This window comes from Phodopus roborovskii, unplaced genomic scaffold, assembly GCF_943737965.1.
Source record: "Phodopus roborovskii unplaced genomic scaffold, PHOROB, whole genome shotgun sequence".
Classification (NCBI taxonomy): domain Eukaryota; kingdom Metazoa; phylum Chordata; class Mammalia; order Rodentia; family Cricetidae; genus Phodopus; species Phodopus roborovskii.
In genome coordinates this window covers 7,504,573-7,528,345 of record NW_026126413.1, presented here as the reverse complement: position 1 = coordinate 7,528,345, position 23,773 = coordinate 7,504,573, and the positions used below count along the sequence as shown (strand labels likewise).

The following is a 23,773-nucleotide window of genomic DNA, read 5'->3' as shown; positions in this document are numbered from 1 at the left end:
AATTTTAGGAATTCACTGCAAAAAGGTTCTGTCAAAGCATTAATAACTACCTTAATCAAGGTGTCTTGGTTATTGTTCTATTGATGTGAAGAGACGTCATGGGCAAGACAGCTGCTAAAAGAAAGCATTTAAGTGGGGGCTTTCTTACACTTAGAGAGGGTGAGTCCATGATCATCATGGTGAGAAGCAGACAGGCAAAGGCACTGGAGCAATAGCTGACCACAGGCAGCAGGCAGAGGAAGACACTGGGTGTGGTGTGGGCTTGAAATCTCAAAACCCACCCCAGTGACACACCTCCTCCAACAAGGCCACACCTCCCAGTCCTTCCCAAACTGTTCAAACATCCTCATTAAAGTCACAATAGGAAGAAATTAAATAGCAATGTACATTGCTACTTAGTAGGTAATATTAAGCACACTGCAATCTGAAGCACTGAGAATTAACTGGTAAGAACAGCTGGACAGCTGTCATCTATTCTTTGTTTAACTCATGCTGAACATCTTTTCTCTGCCTTGATAAACAGTTTTAACCTTTCTGTTTGGATCTACCCCCAATATTTTGATTTTGGACCTGTAATGTTGTCAAGTTTCTCTTAGAAATCCTTTAATTAATAGGAAGTGCTATATTTTTTTTTTGTTTGTTTTTTTCTAATACCACCACTTCTTCCGGTCAACCTCAATCAAACCCCCTTATTTGCTTAAGCACCTGTTTTAAGTCCCTTCAGCTAGAAATGTAAGTATCTTTCAAACAATGATGTACCAATTCTCAGGCTGAATTTCACTGACAATATAATCACTTTTTATTTTACTTGCTAAAATTTCATATTTGGGGGGCAAAATCCCTCTTAGAATTATCCATTTTTTAAAATATTATAGGAAACAAGGATACAATTACACTTTTTGCTGTCAGGGGCTAGACTGAGTAACAGGATAACATCCAATCACAGTCTGATTTAAAAGAACTGAAATGACTGCTTAATATTCAGGATTCACAATGGGAATTTATACAGTAATTTGTGGACTAAAGACTGGCATGCAGAATGTCAACATGTGACTACTTAATCAGTACACTATCACAATCAAAATCTGAACATGTTGGGGAGTTCAGTTCTTTAAACTGTGAAAATTGAAATTCTGCTCACACAAAGCTATTAAGTATGAAGTATAATATTAATAAAATATAAAAACTATTCATCAGCATGTTGCTGACACTGCCAAATGGCATCCACTTTTCAAACGGAAGCAAGGACAAGTCATCTTTAGCCATTGTAAGTCACAACTCCTAGGCTTTCCCTTCAGATCAGTCTCCACGCCGCCTCACTCACTAAACAACATATGACACCTGAAGCCTTGTTTAATGGGCGGGATTTAGACTCATGAGAAGAGAAAAAGGAATCTGAGCTCTCATGCATGGCACTCTATGATCACGGATGTAGGCAATAAGATCACAAACAAAAATCCTTAAATACCAGTAAGTGAAAATAGGGCTATGCTGTTGCCTTACTTTGTCTTCAAAATGACTCAGTCTATCTCAGAGAAGAGATATCTTGATATTAGAGGGGGAAAACTTAGAGCAGAACAGATGGACTAGAAAATGAGTTTCTTTATTTCTTACAGTACTGCTCCCTTTGTGTTTTTAAACAGGTAGTTAGTTTAAATTAGTAAGAGAACATATCCATGTTGTTTACTTTGACTTGGCATACACAGTGAATATAATCACAGCCTACCCAGCATCCAAAAGCCAAACTCCTTGCACATGTGACCTACCCCAACGATCCGCTTCATAGCATCCAGTTTGGCAGAATCTTTGTTGCTCTCCAGCATCTGCTTCAGGTCTTCATTCCTAGTACAAAAGAGAAGACATAATTCTAGACTTGGACTTTTGCAAACAATAGCTATTAAAAACCTAGCATTTTTAAGAGAACTGGGAACAGCACGATGGGAGGAGCTGCACTCAGGAAGTCAAATGTTAGCTTCTTGTTTCACCTACAAAGTCTGTGCAGCATGTTGTCATACAGGCCACAGTGACACAAAGATAAGAACTGCTCTGCAGCTCTATATTAGTTGATTGATGGCACATAGAGTCTCTCACCTCAAATTTTCTTTGACAAAATCATCAGGGGAAAAGGAAAAACTATCAAATCAGCTCTAAAACATTTCCATGTGAAAAAGAAAAAAAAAAAAAAAAAACCCTCAAAACTGTTTTCAGACACAAGTTCCCTAAGTTGTGCATCATCTATACCATCTCAATTTCCTATCCCCCAGTTGCACAAATCAATAGGGCACCCTCTTCATCCTGAGACTAGATACACTTTAACATCTAAATGGGAGTGTAGGCAGTTAGCCATAAGGATGAAAACACAGAGCAAAGGAAGAACTACTTAGAAGGTTGAGTCCGTGGGATACAGCAACTGGGCTCTGAAACAGACACTAAGATGGGTGGCATTATTCCCAGGTGGAAGGCACCTGAACACCTGTCTCTTTCACAGGGCTCTGTGCCATTTATTCAGCCTTGAAAGGTAGTCTAAAACAAAACTGTCAGCGTCTTTACTTGGAAGAGCTACAGAGGATGAAGGACAGGCTCTCGGTTCCTTTCTGTGGGTCATGACCAGGCTTCTACTCTTCTAAATGAATCTTCTCTAGGGAAATTCACAAACATGAACTCATCCCACAAAAGAAAATACATAATTTGTAATCTCTAAGCACTTTTTATTAAATATTATAAAATTATGTTTGAAGACAGATCTATAGACAAAGAGTTCTTGACACTCAAGAGAACTAGCCCACCAACACTTTGTTCTTGGACTGAGGCAGAATTGTATAAGTCTGTGTTTAGGGTTCCTAGCCTGGGATGTTTGGGCAGGCCTGGCAAGCTAACACTCACCTTAGCATCCAGAAGCAGGGAACTGCTTTTGGAACTGGAACTAGATTCTAGGAAAGGATTTAGAGCTCAAAAACCACATTAGAAAAAGGGGCAGAGAGAAATTTGTGTGTTAAAGATGAATCTGTGAGCTGGTGTCGGCGCATGCCTTCAATCCCAGCACTCGGGAGACAGAGGCAGGTGATCTATAGGCTCAAGGCCAGACTGGTCTACAGAGTAAGTTCCAAGACAGCAAGGGCTCCACAGAGAAACCCTGTCTCAAACAAACAAACAAAACAAGAACAAAAACAATCTGTCGGGTCTCAGACAGAAAAGAGGATCGTGTTACTGGAAGACAGAGGAGAAGTGATTCTTGTTAGAAACAGCACAGAGGCCTTGGGCGAACTGTGTTCTGTGTCTTCAGGAAAGTAGAGGTGGACGGTAAGGAGCGTACCCAGGAGCTATGGTTCACATCTGTAGTCTGGCTACTTGGGAGGCTGAGGTAAGGGAATCACTTGAGCTTGCATTGAAGACCGCCTGAGGAAAATGGCGAAAGTCCATGGTAAAGGGCGTGGGGAGGGGAGATGGGAAAGGAAGGAGAAAGAGGGAAGGGAAAGAAGGGGAAGGAGGAGACAGAAGCGGGAACAGAAGTTATGACACTGGATATTTAAATGAGGCTATTTCAAAAAGAGCATGTTGTTGAAATAGCCTGAGATTTTCCTTGCTACTAATACTAAACTATGAGAAGTAAGACATAAATTGGGCAAGCCATCAGGGCTGTACAGTGAGAACCTGCTGGAGTTGGAGCAAGGTCCATAATGGAGTCTAGTGAGGATATTTCTGAGTGCTCGTGGGACAACTCAAGAGTCTTATGACCTCAGTTTCTTCAAAACCACAGACCCGTTCTTGGAAGATGCTCCCAGGTGTAATGGATAAAAGTGAGGTTACCTCAGATTACTCATTGCACTGGGCTATTGTTACTGATTTATATGCCTCTATGGAAAAACATGTTTTGCTAGTCCTTGTGATTGGACACTTCACTCAAGTGACTTTTTTCCTTTTTTTTTGGGGGGGGGGTGTTTCGAAACAGGGTTTCTCTGTGTAACATTCCATGTGACTCCTCTTAACCCTCATAGTATAAACTGTCTGATGCTCTAAATAAAGTTGGTTATTGCATGAGACGTTAGCCTGCATTTATGGGTTCCATTCTCCCAGGTCCCACAGCCACTACAACAGTGGTTCACAACCTGGGGGGTCACAGCCCCTAGGGTTTGAGCAGCCTTCTCTTTTCTTCCTTTTCTTTTCTGGGGAGGAATAGGGGTTGAAGCAGGGTTTCTCTGTGTAGTCCTGGCCATCCTGGAACTCACTCTGGAGACCATGCTGGCCTCAAAATTGGAGAACTGCCTGCCTCTGCCTCCCAAGTGCTGGGATTAAAGGAATGTGCCACCACCACCCAGCAACCAGGCTTTTCACTTATCAGTTGACATATCAGATTACCTGCATATGAAATATTTACATTACAATTCATAGCAGTGGCAACCAAAATAATTTTATGGTTGGGAGGACCACAACATAAGGAACTGTATTAAAGGGTCGCAGCACTGGGAAAGTTAAGAGCCACTGCTCTAGAGCAAGAAACAAGACCCTGCTTTAAAAAAAGATTTTTGAGTTTTAAAAAGGAATTCAATTTAAGTAAAAACAAATTAGAACTTGAAATATTGTATGTAGAAGATCCTCAACCTAGCTCTATTGCAAACAATGAAAAGGGATGTTCTGGAGAAACACAATGGGTTAGCTAAAAAAAAAAAAAAAAGTCACTTAAGAAGGGACCATCAAGACAAATGTGGCAATGAAATCCCAGACTTCAGGAGGCTGAGGTGGACAGACTGTGAATTCAAAGTCTACCTTGGCCACAGACCAATTTCCAGCAGCTTTTGGAACCTAGATACCTTGCCTCAAAACAAACAAAAAGGAGATCATGAGAAAATTCAATTGATCAGCCATCTCCACAGAACCAGGGAGAAAGGGGATTATACAAGAGAGACAATGGAGGAGACAAATGAAGAAAAGCAGGCAACTTCGGGCATTTCTAGGCCATGTGCACTATGGGGTAGAGTGAGGCAGTCATCTCTCTCTAAACAAAGAAAAGCAACCCCGGGAAGGAGAAGCCAGTACATGGTCCCATTTGGAACCAATTTTTCACAACCCCATGTTATACAGATACATAAAGTAGTGATGGGAGATGTCATTCTGTAAATATGTTTCTCATACTGGTTAATGAATAAAGCACTGCTGGCCAATAGGAAAGCAAGATAGGAGGGACTAGGAGACAAGGAGGAGAGAGGAAGTAGTAAGGAGGAGTCAGGATGTAGAGATGGAGAGAACACACGCCAGCCCATTCCCTGGTAAGATGGAACCACATGGAAATACTTAGATTAACAGAAATGGGTTAATAATTAAGACAGAGCTAGCCAGTAAGATATAAGTAACAGGCCAACAGCATTAATATCAAATACAGTGTCTCCGTGTATGTTATTTGGGGCTGGTGCAGCGGCAGGACAAGATCAGCGGCAGGCGGAAAAACCTACTCCTTACCATAAAGTAGTATAAAAGTAAAATATTTATGGACATACCATGAAGTTTATTTTAAAATACTTATTTGTAGACATACAATTTTTCCATTTACTAAAGATGAAAGTAAATTTTCTATGCTAATGTAATAGGTGTGCTCCTTTTTGCTTGCACTGCATATCTGATATGAATGTCTGTCACAGCAGATCAATACTCAGCGGTGAGTATCAGTCCATTTCACGGAACACAACTCAGCAATGAAAAGAAACAAGACTACTGATACATGGGCCAGCACCTATCAACAACCTCCAGAGATACAGGCTGAAAGTGGAATCCAATGCTGCAGGATCACATCGTGCAGTAACAAAGCTAGAAGAGATATTAAAGATGGTTGGGGGTAGACAACAGGAAATAGGGAGGACACGCGGGACCCTAGGCTTGGTACTTCAAGCATATGAAGTACATATGACAAGACAAACCTAGTCATACAAACAGGAACAAACCAAGTAAGACTGGACAGATCTAAGCACCACTGATGAATTGCAACAATGTCAACATCCTAGTTGTGTTTTTATCCCAGAACTTAGCAAAGGCAAACTCATCATAAACTGTGAAGGACACAGGACATCTCTGCAGCTTATCTTTTAACTCAGTGTAACTCTACAGAAACTCCAAAATAAAACTAAGAAACCTTTAGTTTTCACCATGATTGCAACTCAGTTGACAATCACATTCTAAAGGTGAGAGTTCAGAGTCCACTTTGCCACAGAAGACATAGCAATATCATCAACTCATGAAAAGATATCCTTCTTCAGAGAAATGCAAAGTGAGGTGCATGTCTACTGTAAGGCTTAAGTGGACAGACAGCGGGCTATATGAAATCCTAATTCTGTAAGACAGATGAGAAAGAGCACAATAGTGCCTTATCCACATGCATAAATAAGACATTAATTCTAAAGTCAATGGGAAATTACACCCGAGAAGGACATACAGGATCATACAGCCAGATTTGCAGACTCTGAAATGAGGGTGTAAATTCATGTTTATTCAAGAATTTAAATCATTGAATCCCATTTTAGTTCATCAAAAGAAGCCTCTCAAGTTACCGAGAGATGTTCTGCGACACAGCCTACAGCAATGGTTCTCAACCTTCCTAATACTGTGACCCTGTAATATTGTTCCTCATGATGTGGTGACCCCAACCATAAAATTATTCCATTGCTACCTCATAACTATAATTTATTAATATACAGGGTATCTGATGTGACCCCTGTGAATGGGTCATTCAACCGCCAAAGGGGTCATGACTCACAGGATGAGAACCACTGGCCAAGAGGATCACAAATGAGGCCAACTACAAGCACTAGTTCATGAACTGCAATCCGTCAGTCTACAGCAAACTGAAACATATCCTAAAACACTCCACACACGGCTCCTTCATGCAATACATTCAACCACCAAATGAAAACCCCCAGAAGAGCCAATGAGATGGCTCAACTGGCAAAGACACTGACACCAAGCCTGGTGACCTACGGTCAATCACTAGGAGACACATGGCAGAAGCAAAGAACCAACTCCTACATGGTGTCCTCTGACCTTCACATGCACACTTCTGACACACTCCCACACACACACCCAAGAAATAAAAATGCAATTTTAAAAAAGAAAGAAAATTCCGGGAAGACCTTCCTTCTGGGCTGAAGCCTGCACACAAATCAGGCAGCCTCGGCATGTCAGATATGCGCATGTCAGACATGCAGCCTTCAACATTTCACAGATTCATACCAAACACACTCAGTCAGTGCCTATCGAAAACAAATGACGGGCTGGTGGTTTAAGACACTGGCTGTTCTTGCCAGGTGGTGGTAGCACATACCTTTAATCCCAGCATCCAGGAGGCAGAGGTAGGCAGATCTCTGTGAGTTTGAGGCCAGTCTGGTCTACAAAGCAAAACAGAGAAACCCTGTCTCCAAAAATCAGAAAAATAAGTAAATAAGTAAAAGACACTGGCTGTTCTTGCATAGGACCAGGATTCGGTTCCTAGCACACACACATTTGTTAACTCCAGTTCCAGATATCTGATGCCCAATCTGGTCTCCAAGGGTACCACGTATGCACACAGTACATTTACATAGATGCAGGCAAAATACTCCTCTACAGTGTGATGGCTCTTCTTGGTTGTCAACTTGACTATATCTGAAATTAAATAAAACTAAGTTCTTTTAAGAAGGGATGAAGATATGAACACATACATCAAGGAAAGACCAGGCGGGAAACAGCAAGAAGATGGCCACCTGCAACCCAGACAAGAAAGGCCTCAAACACTAAGCTGCTGATGCCTGGTCTTCAGAACCTAAGACATTTCTATTGAATAACTCACCCGGTGTCTGGAGTTGTGCGATGGCTACCTAGGCAAACTAGTAAAGGATGTAAATGTTAAAACTGTCATTATCAGCAAAAAAATAAATTAATGAATTAATAATAATAATAATAAAAAGGAAAAGCTAAGCACACTTTTATTTTCCCCAAGAAAGAATACAGACAATGAAATGTATTATGAAGAAAATTACCTTTCAAATAACTCATTAAAGATAATAGTGACAATTTAAAGGAGACCAAAAATAACCACAGATAGTAGGTAGGTAGGTAGGTAGGTAGGTAGGTAGGTAGGTAGGTAGGTAGATAGATAGATAGATAGATAGTAATTAAGACAAAACAAAGTATAACCAGGACTTTTATGTACATTAAGTAGTAGATGCAGCTATGTATATAGCTATGTATATAGCTATGTATATAGAAATGCCAGGCTGGGACACAGCTCAGCGGGTAAAAGCACTATATATATGCAAGCCTGATGACAAGAGCCCAAGTGAAAAGCTGACATCGATGACATGTATCTGTATTCTCAGCACTCACTCCATGGAGACGGGAGGTAGAGCAGGAAACTCATCTAGAAGCTGTGGGCACCATCCTACACTACCCAGTACAGCAGTACAAACTATAAAGGCCTTGCCTCAACAAGGTAAAGGTAACAACCCAAAGGTTGTCCTCTGACCTCTGTATGCACACTGTGGGCATGTTTGCCACACACACACACAAGTGTCTGGGGGCTATTGACCCACACACACACACACACACACACACACACACACAAGTGTCTGGGGGCTACTGACACACACACACACACACACAAAAGCAAACAAGTGTCTGGGGGCTATTGACACACACACACACACACACATACAAACAAACAAGTGTCTGGGGGCTATTGACACACACACACACACACAAACAAGTGTCTGGGGGCTGGAGAGCTGGCTCTGCAGTTAGGAGCATTTGCTGCTCCTCCACAGAACAGAGATTCCATTCCTAGCACTCACAAGGTGGCTCACAACCGTCTGTAACCTCAGCTCCAAGGGATCTCACCTTCCCCTTCTGACCTTGGGGACGGCAGGTTCAAGAATGGTACACCTACATGCATGCAGGAGAAACATAAATGCACATGAAATAAACCCAACAATGATGAAAATATTGTAAGTCTCACTGTAGCAAACTGAGAATACACTCTTATACATCCCAGGCCCTTGAAAACTGGAAGACAATAGAAAGAGTCCATACCTCAAGGAAACTTTCCCTTCCTCTTTGTCCTGTGTTCCCATTTTACATAATGAAACTACCCAAGTAAAAATCCAAAAACCTAAAAGAACATTTAAGTTGTATTCAGGTTAAGAAAACACACATAGAAAAATGGAATTAGACAGAAGCTAAAAGTAAGAGGGGATGATTAGAAACCCACATGCTAGAAAAGGGACTTTCTCCTGCTTGTTTCTCTTTCCTTTTCTCGAAGAATGTCCAGAAATGGACAATGATAAACCCTGAAACATCAACTTTAGGACCTGCCAACCTCACCCAGACATCACCTTGCTCAATCCTAATGAAAGCCCGGATAGTTCCTTACACACAGGCAGACAAGGCCTTCTCTTCAGCCACCCTGAGTCCTGACCTGTTCTCTAACTAGAAAAGAGGGTCCAGATATTAAAGCCAAAGGTTTGGTCCTTGTGTAACAGAAAAGACAATCTTGAAGGCAAACACAGATGGATCCTTTCATGCTGCCCCAGAAGAGAGCTCATAAGCCTGAGAGGTCCAGGTGGAGGGAAATCCCCAGGCCCTGCTTCAGCCGGATGCAGGGCTTCCCACACCTGTCATGATGACATCCCAGACAGAAGAATTACAGATCCAGCCCCAACTCCCTTTGCGTGTCACCAAAACAGGAAGGACTGGAAGAGTTGACATCCAATGTACTCTCCAAATGCACTTTCTCTGCCTCTAAGTCACCACCTTCATGATGTGTATTCAGAAATGGCCAGCAGCATGTTACTGCATAACCCTTAGAAATTAAGAAATGTTTATAAATTTCAAGATACTTATTTTGAGATAATGTTGAATTAGCAGCATTTCACACACTCTGTGTTAAAAAGCTGTGTCTGTTTCAAGGCAAGCTTCTTTATTTTCCCTTAGTCTGCACTTATTGCTAACCCTCGGTATTTGAGAACCACTTTTATTTTTACATAAGTGACACCTTGTGGTGTTAAACGGTATAACTTTTCCCATCCAGTTCAGTCCAAAATATGCCTAAAAGTTTCAAGGAACAGGAGGAACTGCATCCCTGAAAAGCAAAGCAAACCTTATTCTGACGAGGAAATGTGCTTGAACTCTACCACCAGAATAAATCAGAATTCGGGACCAAAGCAACATTCCACCAGCTACACAGAACAACCTGGGAGCTGGCTTTCCTTTTAAAACTCTAAACTCCAGAACTCACTGAAATCCCTGCCCTTTTTCCCCAGCCCCCGGGAAAGGCGCTGAGGACACTGAGCAGTGGCACAGGTGCTCATTAGTGCCACTCAAAGCATTATCTGAGAAAGTCTGGCCTGAGATACACACAGAAACTCAGAGCACACAAACTTGGGAACTGGAAAGAGTAATTTGACAGTATAATTTTATGTTTATTGAATCTAATAAAAATGGGGGCGGTATTTTACATGCTTTTTTCCACTTTATTTTTCTAGTAATTGATTTTTATTGAATTTTATAGAACTATTCATCCATGACAGACTGAAATTTTTAAAAGAAAAGCTCTTGAGCAGTTTGGGAACAGAGACCACCCAACGTTCTTGTCAGGTTCACTGTGCTGTGACTCATAATTATAGCATTCTCCAATTCTAAGACTACACTCCGTTCAGTTAGCACACAAGTGCCACGTCCTGTGATCAATATCAGCCACAGAACATTCCCTGCAAGCTTGCCCATGACCTTCAGCAGGCTCGCTCACACTCCTGACCAGTCTCCAGCACTCTGACAGGTTACAACTCTGACCTTGTCTTTTCTAGAACTGCACATAAGCTGAGACCACACAGCACCTGGCACTGTGTGTGTGACCTCTCCAACACAAGACTATGCCACAAGTTCTCAACCTGAGCATCACAAACCTCTGGGGGGGGGTGTCAAACGACCCTTCCACAGGGGTCATCTAAGACCATCTGCATGTCAGATATTTGCATTACGATTCATGACAGTAGCAAAATTACAGCCATGAAGTAGCAATGAAAGTAATTTTACGGTTGGGGCCACCACAACATGGAATTGTGTTAAAGGGACATGGCATTAGGAAGGTTGAGAACCACAGCACTAAGTGATCCTTCTATGACAGATCCACTTCCCATCAACAACTTCTCTCAGTAATATTCAGTAATACTCATTTGGCTACAATGAATAACTTTAATTTTTATTCATTTAACAGGGCTAGTTTTAAGGCAGTCTCAACACACAGGCTAGGCTGGTCTAGAACTCCACATCTTCCTGCCTCTGCCACCCTGCATGTGCTGACATATGAACATTGTACATATTTATGGGGTATTTTGATACACTGTTCAAACCAGGGTAAGCACACCTATGGTCTCTGTGGTATGTGCAGGTGCATGCACTGATGGAGGTAAAAGAACAACTTTCAGGAGTTGGTTCGCCCCTCAGACCACTGGGCTTGCACTGAGGGCTTTTACAAATTCACTGGTACTTAAGCATTTTCTCTCTGATGAAGCAGTCAAGTTGTTTTCCCCCAGGTCTTCTGCAATGTCAACCAGTTACCACGACCTAGTCACCCTCCTAGTTACCTTCTCTTCCCTCAAAACAGTTCAAGAGATATGCACCACTAAGAAACTGAAATCTAAAATTGAAGGTGCAGGGGCAGTGATGGAGGTATGCCCCAACAGAGGGTATCAAAATCTGGGAGGGGTGCGGCAGGGGGGACAGATGATACACAACTCCTGGAGGTAAACGACCAGTGTGAATGGACGCAGGAAAGGGCTGGGAACTACAGCAGACAAAAGCAGGGCTATACCGTCCAGGGTACCAGCCTTCCCGGCAAGCTTATGGAACAGCTAGAACCTTTAGCCATGCAGTCACCCATCACCGCCTCCCTAAAGGGAGAAACCAGAAAGACTCAGCGGACACAGAAATTTCTCTACACACAGCTTATAGGACTAAAGGGGAGGATGTGTTATAGGCTTTTCCTTAATCTTGCTAAGCTTTTTTTCTCCTTACCTTTCCATTAAAAGTCTCCCACACAGGACAATAATGTCTTAATTTTAAAAGCCAATGCAGAATCTCCTGAATACCTTCAGATTACTCCTCTAGGTTGAAACAAATGGGCACTGCTCTTCCATCTTGAAGTGCCTGCCTCCATTATATTCCGCTTGTATTTGAGACATACAGAAGAAAAATGGGATGGGCAGGGAGGGGAAGAGAGGGAGCCCTCCAGAAATCCTATTTTAATAAATATAAAAATGAAGTATTAAAAAGCAAAGGGGCAGACTGCAGAAGAGAAGGCGTTTGGAGTGGTCAGACTCGAGAAAAGGGAGCAGTGGACAGGACCTATGGCGGTGAGGGGGCGGGCGGGCGGGGAAGAGCCTGAAACAATACCGAGGGCTTCAGGGCTCACACGGAGAGCTTTAAAAGCACGCAATAGTGAGAGCTTTTCAAAAAAGAATTACACTCTAATCATTTGGTGAGGCCCTTCTGGCTGCAATGCTCTAAACATGAGGACTTACGAACTTCCAATTCCTGCCATGAAACCACCACAGGAAACTGCCGTTCTTAAAGCCACAGGCAGGTGCACACACATAGGACAGATGCAGCAGAACTTAGGGGCCACCATTCTCAAGAGAAAAACAAAATATGACTCTCCCTTCCTGCCAGCTGCTTCCCTCGGCGCATTTTCCCCTAGGAAGAAAGAGCCAGAGAAGCCATGACTGCAACTGAAGACACAAATATGAAATTCAGTCACAAGAGTGACTGAAACAAACGGGCAAAATCAAATAGGATGGAACCACCCAAAAGAAACACAAAATTGTCTGCACACTCCCTTCACGTAGCTGGCACGTTTTCAAGGGTCAAGATTCTAAGAAACCAGGCAGCAAATGTCACCTCGGAGGGTACATGCATGAGGAGAGGCTTAAGCAAGTACCCTGCTGGAGAGAGGGGCAAGGATGAACGCCTGGGCTCTTCAAATCACGCAAGAGCCACACAGACAGGACAATACCCGAGAGAGGACAATACACGAGAGAGGTATGTGAGGGAAAATGGCACTAAGAGCCTGAAATGAATGCAGTTAGGACAAAGGGATCAGATGCCACTGAAGACAGCATGGGACAGGAAGGTCCGTCAAAAATTACAACCTTTTTGGGTCACAGTTTTTTCAGATTCACCAAAGCCTTTAGCCTGAATACCCAGAATCTGATAAAAACTTGAGATGAGGATGGGGGACAAACAGCAGGAAGTAAATGGTGAAGGGGGTTGGAAGGGAGGAAATGAACAAATGTAGAAGCAAATCCATGACTGATCCCAATACTAGAGTCACCAGGAAGAAATTTTAAAATAATTAAACACGGGCACAAATCACAACTAAAAGATGGACAAAATAGATAACACAATATAGACGGACAGCCAGAATAAACAAAATAATCCAAAGGATATTCAGAACTGGAAAGCATAGGCCCTGAACTACAAGCCCTCTGGGCAGTTTTGACAGCAGTCTAGGCACTGAAGGCAGGGCCCAGAGAAAACGTGCAGACGGAAGCTCAGAGACAGCACAGGGTCAGCTGCTCTATGTCTGGTGTGCTGTGCCACCAAGACACCTAACAGCTCTCTCTAGTTAGAGCCAAACGCAGGGGCTAGAAACTAAAATACAAAATATGCCTGAAGAAGTTGTTCCAAACTGAGAAAGACTTGAAGTCACATATTTAAAAAAAGAAAAAAAAAATCTAAGGAAAGGGGGGGGGGAGATAACTGTAAACCTCTATACAGGGCCAGGTACTAAATATTCTAGGCATTAACAGCCACACCATATCTGGTGTAATACTTATCTCTACTACAACATGGAACATCTATAGATAATGCATACATAATCAGGTATGGCTTCGTCCCAATAAGACTTACACAGATGAGCAGGCCTTCCTCAACAATGACAGTCAACTTCAAACGACATTATATAAAGACTAGAAGATAATGGAAAGAACTATTTAAAAAGCTAGAATATTTTAAAAAATGGGAACATAGAACTCTAGACCTACTGAAATAATATATAGTTCATCTGATGATAGCAGGATTGACACTAATGTGAAAAAATAGACTTTATTGTTAATCGCTGGGGGAACTTGGTATATAACCCACCTGAAAAAAAAAATAGACTTTATTGTTAGTCACTGGGGGAACTTGGTATATAACCCACCTGAAAAAAAAAAAATACTTTATTGTTAATCGCTGGGGGAACTTGGTATATAACCCACCTGAAAAAAAAAAATAGACTTTATTGTTAGTCACTGGGGGAACTTGGTATATAACCCACCTGAAAAAAAAAATAGACTTTATTGTTAGTCGCTGGGGGAACTTGGTATAACCCATCTGGAAGCCAACTTAGTAAAATCCACCAGAATTTAATTTTCAATAACTGACTTACAATTCTACCTCTACAAATTTTTCCTATAGCCAAAACTAGGGACACAAACCTTTAATCCTATATTTGAGAAGCAGAGGAAAGTGAATCTCTGTGAGTTCAAAGTCAGCCTGGTCTATAAAGCAAGATCTATGACAGCCAGGGCTCTTACACAGAGAAACCCTGTCTCAGAAAGAAAAAAAAAGAAAAAAAAAAAAATCCAGAAAATAAAAAAAAATTCTATAAGCAGATAAACAAAAATGTATGCTACAGAACTGTTTATATTTAACACAAGTAAAATCAATCAAATGTCCCTCAATAATGGAATAATTAACCTCAAAGAACACAGTATTGTGGCTAAGACACTGAAATAGTTTCTTGTGTAATAAGGAAAGATCTCCAGAATATATTATATAAAAGGAAGACGCAGAAAGAATGTTCTATCTGTCTGCATAAGACCCTTTGACTTTTTTCTACTGAAAACATAGGTGAGAACTTTTTCATTGTGGTTAATTGTGAGTATGCAAATGGAAATAACACACCATGTATTCTTAACACATACTTAACTTCAGCCCATAACTTAGCACTTTATTTTGCTGTTATATTCAGAGAGACAAAGTTCGGATGAAGTGTGTGTGGCTGGTACTAGTCCCACATAACCAATAAAGAAACCAGCACAGAAAACAAACTCTGGAAGAAGCTGACCTCACTCAACCTTCATCAGTGTGCCTTCATCAGTGAGCCACCATAGAACTGGGACTCGGGGAGCACGGGACTAAGCCAGACTTATCTTCAAACCCAATACTGTAAGACACCATGGAGGAAGTGCAAACTCTGTAGTTAACAGTGTTACATGACTTACTTGCTAATCACATTGTACCATGAGAAAACAGCACTGCATTTTTTTTTTCTTTTAAACTCTAAATTTTACATAAAGAAAACTGAGTGCTGGAACCATAGTAAACACTGATTGTAATTATTCTCAATGGCAGTCTAAAATGTCTGTGATATACTCCTAAGTTTTATTTTCACTGATAGCATTTGGGTTGTATTTGGTTAACATTAGCTCACACAAATTCATCAGCTCAAAATTAATTAGTATTACAGAATGGTGTATTCCATCCAAACAATTCATCTTTGTTGGCTCACACGCCTCACTGCTACTGGCATGCCACCATGATAATGGGCACAGTGCCACAATAACAGATGGGCATAAGCACAGACATGCCAAGCAGTCAGTTGGTGCATCAAGTCTGAGTATTAGTATTCGCTCTTTCTCCAAGAAATTCATGAACTACATGAGGGTAAATACAAGTTTTCTACAACCGTGTTAGTAAGATATGCCAACTCGAAGCTAGATTAATTTTAGAACTCCTTTTTTAAAGCAAACATGTTCCCAAGGCCACTGAAGGTAAGTTTCCCATCTGATGTGTTGGATCAGTCTTCTGTACAGGGAACTGGGGACACAAATACGCAATCTCTACTGAGATAAGCTCGGCCCTGAAGCACTTGAAAAGTATGATCCTAAAACTCAGCTTTTAAAAGGCCACATGGTGACACTGTCAAGCTGGACAAGTTCTACGGGGTTGCACCATGTGTGTTCTTACACTACTGAATTCAACCCTTGGGAGAGTTGGCTCCACGATCTGGAGCAGAAATGGACAACACAAAACAAGGAGTGGTGTGGTATTATCTACTATTAACTACTTACAGCTATTATTTAACAGTTCATGTTAAATAAGTTAACAGTCTGTATTTAACTTATTAACAGTGTGTTAGACCTGTTAATCCTCAAAATTATCCAGAGTGGAGGTTATATGGCTACCCTCATCCCTATTTCATACACAAGGAATCCAGGGGCCAAGAGTGGTAAGTAGCCTGCCAGGTATTTAACCCCTCCGTGACAGCCTTTCACACCAGGTAGACTAGCTGCAGAGCGGGCATGCCTGACACATGCCTTCCTGACTCAAAAGCTCACCCAAAGCCATGTACTTGTTGTGATCTCTTAGAGGTTTGGCCTTTGTACTAAATCTTAAACACAATGCAGTAATTGTGTGTGTACAGTCAACCTCCACAGCTTCTCCAAACTGAACTCTGTTCTGCTCTTGGCTTTCTGAACAAGCACCAATTCTCTCTCCTTAATGTTGGCTTAACTAAGTCCACACTGGCCTTTTCATATGCCACACCCTGGCCAATCAATGGTGTCCAACATTATTATCAAATGGTAACTAGCAAATGACTATCACTAGTCTAAGACTTGCTTAAAGAATGTTCATCTATCAGCTCAAACTCAAGAGATCCAAAACAGAACTCAACACCTTCCTTCCTCACTCCAAACTTGCTCAACATCACAGAATACCATTCTGGTCCAATTTAATACCACAAATGTTTACAAACAAATCTCATTAAATTCATCACTCTTCTACTCAGCCCCTTACTGTGCCAACTTTCATGACAAAGTCCAACACTCAGCACAGAGTGCCACATGATTCATGATACAGGCTCTGGCTCTCTACCTCATCCTTCTCAACAATCCTTCATTTTCTCCAGTTCTGTGCTCTGCTCAAACTGACCTTTCTCGTGCTCCTCAATGAGCTCTAAATCACCGCCCATAAACCAGCAGTGCTCCTGAGATGCTCTGTCATTAAAGAATGCCTGTTGTATACCACTACCCGATGTGGTAACTGCTAGCAACAGAGTCCTAAATCTCATTCCAGTGGGAATGAGAAACTGAGTCTTTTATTTCAATTACAGCTAAATAATTCCATGTGATGAACAGCACAGCTTTGAACTTGTGTCTATTTGATTTCCTCTGCCAGCTACAGACAGGTATATGAAGAAAGTCTTCATAAGACTCCCACCTAACATCATTAATAATCTTTCTTATGTAATTTGGTTATAATTAATAAAGTCTCAGTCCGTATATATGCATGAATATATATAATCTTATTTGCCACAGTTGTTTACTTTGTCCTGTGTGTGTTTGTTTGTGTGTGTGTGTGTGTGTTTGTGTGTGTATATATATACATGTACGTGTTCCCATGAACAACACCTAAAAAGCATATTTCTCAGAACAAAGTTCTATCCTAAAGAAGAAGCAGAGGGTGGAGATATTCAAGTCTCTAAGATTTAACTGATTTCTCTGGGTATCAGAGTGGGGCTTATGTTAGAGCTGGTGTGTCTAAGTGTCCTGTGAGGAAAGAGGGTATTAATTAGCCCATGGTTCTACTCTATCAGTGTTTTTCCCTCTCCATCAGTTGGTTCCATAAACAAGGACAGTGACTAACAGTTGCTGCCATCTTACATGATATGTCTCTCCAGGCGCTGTTTTTTGCTCCCTGTCCTAGAACACATATTAACTACAATCCCTCACCTTTCCTCAAGTCCACTCAGACCCATCACTGCACCTAAAATGTTGCTCAAGGTTAACAAGTTCTCCAACAAATGCAAATTCACTTCTCGAGGTCACCTTCCTCAACTTGTCTATATGCTTTGACCCTAGGACCCCGAGAATAGCCCAGCACTTGGTGCACCAGCTTCTCCTTTTCCTACCCAATCCTGTGGTATTTCCCTTTTCTCTAGCCTCATTTCTCCCTTCTGCTCCAGACCCAGACTCACAGACCCAACCGCCTATTTCCTGACTCTACTTCCATGTCAATACTATCTCAAACTTAGCATACTGAAGTCCTTGGCCCCTTAGTGCTGGGGCTTTGTTTGTCTGCTCGTTGTCTTTACATAGCCTTCATCATTGTATTCAGGAACAATTCTACTTCTACTGAACAGACAAGAGAGCTCAGGTCCATCCCTGCTGTATCTTTTTCTTACACAGCTAAAGCATCAGCAACCCATCAACTTGTGGCCCATGGATCGCCTTCTCATGGGATATTACAAATCTCTTTGCTGACCTCCCATCTCAGACTGCTAAGTGACTGCAAGTTTAGGAGCCTTTACGTCTTTTAAAAGGTAAACGGGGTCAGTCATCCCATCCCTTTCCTCAAACTCCTCAACTGGATTCCTTCTCTCTCAGGGTAAAAGTCCAAGTCTTTACAAAGCCCTTTGAAAGCTGGCCCCATTCTGCACCCCAACTTTTACCTCTTCTTATTTCATCTTCTACTAATCTATTTCCTGCTCCTTCTGTGTTTACTCCAGCCACAACAGCCCTCTCTTGATCTTCACATGGGTCAGAAATTCTTCTGCCTTGATGCCTAAGCAATTGTTATGCTGTGCGAATAAACAGATATCCACATGTCGCCTCCTCGCCTCCTTCATGTATGTGCTCCTAGACTTTCTCCTGGCTCTGCACTGGAAACTCCAGCCCAACCTCGCTCTCAACTACGCTTTACTCCTCCTTCTACTGCATTCGTTACCATCAGACTTTTTAATACACATCTTTCCCAGATAGAAATATAAACTCCAGGACTGTTGTTTATTTACAGCTTACTCCTCAGTATTAAGAACAGTGCCTGGAGATAGCTCAGAAAAGGAAGACATATACCACCAAGCCTGCCAATCTGAGTTTGATTCCTAGGACCCATCTGGTGAAAGGAGAGAACCAATTCCCAAAAGCTGTACACTGATTCCAACATGGCATGGAACAAACTCACAGGCACGCGCGCGTGCGCGCGCGCACACACACACACACACACACACACACACACACACACAGAGGTAAGGGTGGAAAAGAGGGAAAGAGAAAAGGAAGAATATTTTCAAAGAGCAATGCCTAGCACACAGACAGCATCCCTGTATGCTCAATCAATAAATTACTTCTAAAATTTGTTAGTTATTGAAATTAATCTGTCACACAACAGACACTTAACAGTTAACCATGTTCTACACACACACTCTCTACTTAAAACTCTCCAATGGTTCTGCGTGGCAGAATAAACTCCAAACCCTTAGTTATGGAGCCCTGTACAATCTGGCCCCACCTTGCTCTGCAGTCCTCACCATTGTACTGGTATCTTCCCCTCCTTCGCGATCATATCCTTAACCCTCCCAAGGGTACAGATGATGCAGTCTGCCAAACCGTGGCTTTGGAACCAGCCTCATTTACAGTCTCCCCCTTGTTCAGCCTCCATGCCAACTCACTCTGCTGAAGGATGAGACACTGGCCTTCTCTCAGCAACACAAATAATCAGCCCATCAGTGAGCAGACACTGGCTACAAACTGTCTACTTGTGTGGATCTGTGAACTTGCTGCAGCTGATATGTTAAATGTCTTCCCTAAATACAACCAGCACTGTTGATAATGTGAAATACAGGAAATCATTTCCTCTCTGATTATTCTACTTTGGGCTCTTCACTTTAAATTTTCCATTTGGACTGGGGGCAATTTGTTTTTGTCAGTGGTTCATTTATACACACCAGCGCAATGCTGTCATAGTATTTTACTACGACACATTTGTCATTCTGTGAGTGTAACTTTAATGCAGTTTTTTTTTTTTTTTTTTTTAAGAAAAAGAACATTTCAGGGAACCATCTGTCTGCTTTTTGTTGTTGCTGATATTTAAGATCATCCCTTCTGCTCAAAGCTCCAAGTGTTTTCTGAGACAACACTATTTCACAGCTCATAATCGGACAAGCCAGAAATGTAAGGGTTTGGAATTTCAGAAATGTCGGTGATCTTAAAGAGCCCTCTATCAAAGGGTGAGCAGCTTCCTAGCTGAGCTTCTGTTCAAATGTAAGTCAGAGCTGATTGTCCACCAAGAACAGGCCCAAGTGAAGCAGAACAGAGGGGAACCCTGTAGAAAATAGGACCTACTTACAGGCATGTCTCATCAAATGTTTATTCAATCACATTTAGAGTATATTTCAAGAATTAAATTATATTAAAAGATGCCATTCGATAGGTACCTCACACAGGAAAGGTGAGAATTCCAACACAATTTAATGGTAAATGTACGCCTGTATTACTGTCAGGAGATAAATGACTATAGTCCACAGTAGAACACTGAGGGCTGGGAGTCCAGCTCATGGCAGACCACAAGCTTAACATGTACAAGACCCTGACTTGTACACAGCACCAAGACAAACACAATAAAATGCACATGGTATAATCCCAAGTTTGTAATAAAATATGCCTTTGACGAATATGAAACTTAAAACTCTTGACTGACATGACAATTCCACGTTAAGTAAACCTAACACAGCCAAGGCAAAAGCAATGAGAATGGCTGTTCTGAAACAATACACAATTAACTTCAGGTGATGCTGAAGGAAGACCAGACCAGTCACCTTTTGTAAAGGGGTCGCAGGATAAGTACTTAACCCTCTCCTTAAAGGGTACAGATGAAACCCATGAGTGCAACATCCCCAGCCTCCCTGTCTGTCTGCCCCCATTCTGTATGAGCTTGACTGTTCATGCTTGTGCGTGTGTGTTTGCACATGTGTGCATATGAGTGCTCATGCTTGTGCGTGTGTGTTTGCACATGTGTGCATATGAGTGCTCATGCTTGTGCGTGTGTGTGTGTTTGCACATGTGTGCAGGAGCTCAAATTGGCCAAAACGGTGTCAAATAACTGAAAGTGGAGTTACAGGAAGTCGTGAGCCGCCATGTGGGTCCTGGGAACTGAACTGCAGTCCTCTCCAAGAGCAGCCAGTGCTGCTCCCCAAGCCTTCGCTTCTAAACAGCACAAGCTAATTAGTCAGTAGGTGTTAGTTTAACCTGAATCCCTGACCAGAGTAAAAGAACCGAAAACACCTGACAAGCAAAATCATGAGTGAAAAAAATACTTTCCTGATCCACCTCACATAAATTATGTCATTTAATATTACAATATGTGAAGTCTCTAGGTCAGTGTTTTTCAACCTGTGGCCGTGAGCTCTGAGGGTCGAATGACCCTTTCACAGGGGTCACATATCATATCAGATATTTATACTAAAGTTATGAAGTAGCAATGAAAATGTTATGGTTGGGGGTCACCACATGAGGAAATAAAGGGCGGCGGCATTAGTAAGGTTGAGAACCACTGCTCTAGTTAAATGTTCAGCAAATACCCATTGAGTTTCCAGAATCCTGAGCATCAGAATTACTGAATAATGTAAACACATCCATAAGAAGAAATAAGACCAAGATAATATTACTGGAACCATAAAAAAGCATTTAATAAAAAATGAAAACATGACACAGAGCCTAATAAAACTAATTATCAATGGAAATTGAAACAGTCACATAAGCATATTTATAGCCTCATATTGGGACACGATGACACCTGTTAAGCTATGTCAAAATTATGTTTTACTATTAGTGACTATTGACACCTAAAACTGGCTTATTTTGAAGAACATATTTAAGGACCTCCTCTAAAAAGACTGTCTCATTGGGTACATGTCTACTGCCTTCTTGATGGGCAGGAAAAGTGGCAAATATACAGCTGGACCTGCAACAACTTCATACAAAGCAGGTGTGAGGGCCCCGGTGCAGCAGCAGTGAGAAGCTCTGGGATTAAAGACTAGAGGGAATGAAGGGATGTTCAGGGTTGGTACTATAAAGCTTACAATGCAATCAAAACACACGGATGCAGTATACCCACTTCAGGGAAGCATGCAACAAGCCCTCCAGTAGTCTCTAAACCTGCTCTGTGAATCTAAACTAACAAATGTACTCCAACATCAGCAGGTTTAAACTGTCCCCTTTCAATGTAGTTTAGTAGGTGATAAGCTGCTAATTTCCTGGTGGCTAATCTTTAATTATTAAATACATGGGCCTCTGCGGCCTTCGTTCTATTTACTCTCACTCTGCACTCTTTCTTGATTCTTCTATTCAGTCATACATGGGTTTTAGGTGCACAGCCCATTGTCTAACAAACTTCCTCAGTGGTTCGACCATCCCCTTGCTTTCCTATCTTCAGCACACAACCTTGAAGTTCAATGTGCTCTCGTCTGAACACGGATCTTTACCCACGGCTATCCTGGTTTCTACATTCTTGACCTAAATAACTCTCTTTCATCCATGTCGCAAAAGTCTCCTCAGACCTTAGGAGCCAACATTACCACTTCTGTAACATCCCACCAATTTTCCTTATGTTAATTTAGATTCTAGTTTAAAAATAATCTAGACATGGTGGCTCATGTTTGTAATCCCAGCACTAAGGGAGGTTGACTAGAGAGGGTTGCTGTGAGTTTGAAGCTAATCTGGTCTACATCCAGTGAGTTCCAGGCCAGCATCAAGAGTATGAGATCATATTTCAAAAAGAAATAAATAAGAAGGGAGAGAAGGAACGGATGGGGAAGGAAAAGGAAAGAGGAAGGAGAGAAGAGAGAGGAGGAGGAAGGGCAGATGAACGCTTTCTTTCAAATGCACTGTCTTACGAAAAAGCTCCAGAAGCTGGGCAGTGGTGGCTTTAGTTCCAGCACTTGGGAAACAGAAGCAGGCAGATCGCTGTGAGTTCAAGGCCAGCCTGGTCTACAGAGCTAGTTCTCGGAGAGCCAGGGCTACACAGAGAAACCATTATCTTGACGAAAAAGAAAAAAAAAAAAAAATCCCAGAACAGGCAAGTATTAACCACACCCTTTCTAGAAACAAGGAAACTGAAATTTGAGGAAATCAACCAAGTTGAAAAAGAAAGCACTATAACTGGAAAGCACTTAAAGTCTCCTGTCTCGGGTAAAGCTCCAACATTCCACAATGCTTTCAAAGGAAGGAGACTTGAGAAACCTTGTGCTCTGGGACTACCAGCATCATACATTTGCAATCACTGTGCCTACTGAACTGAGGGGGGAAGAGAGGAGCTGGATGACTACCAAACTAGTGAGATAAAAGGAGTCAATCCTAGTACCCTGTGGTGGTCTGAATGAGAATGACCCCCACTGGCTCATTCATTCAAATGCTTGGTCCCAGTTAGTGGAACTGTTTGGGAAAGGTTGGCAGCTGTGACCCTGTTGGATAGGTGTGACCCTGTTGAAGGAGATACGCTTCTGGGAGTGGGTTGTGAGGGTTCAAAACTCCATGCCAGGCCCAGTGCTGCTCCCTCTGCCTGCTGTGTGCTGCCTGTTAGATCAGGATGTAAAGCTCTCAACTACACTCGCCCACTATGCCAGTCTGCACCTGATGACCATTAACCAACCCTCTGAAACTGCATGCAAGCCTCCAATCAAACGCTTTCTTTTACAAGTGTTGCCGTGGTCATGGTGTCTCCTTACAGCAATAAAATAATGAGCCAATTATAGCTCTCAATGAACTACTTTGGAGTTGTAAGAAAGTTAGAAGTTAGGAGCCAAAAGCTCTAAAATAAGAAATAAGGAGACAGAATTGCTAATTTACCCTGATATGATCAGTACATAATGTACAAACACACTGAAATACCATAATGAGCATCATAAATATTTACAATTACTACATGGTAATAAAAA

At 41.8% G+C, this 23,773-nt stretch overlaps 1 protein-coding gene across 1 annotated transcript in view; it reads right to left on the bottom strand.

Annotated features, from left to right (window-relative positions):
* Positions 1 to 23,773, bottom strand: part of Ap3b1 (adaptor related protein complex 3 subunit beta 1) — a 198,252-nt gene that overhangs the window by 169,991 nt on the left and 4,488 nt on the right. The window contains exon 2 of the mRNA XM_051182988.1: positions 1,767 to 1,842. Coding sequence (XP_051038945.1) covers positions 1,767 to 1,842 — 76 coding nt within the window. The remainder of the gene's footprint in view (positions 1 to 1,766; positions 1,843 to 23,773) is intronic.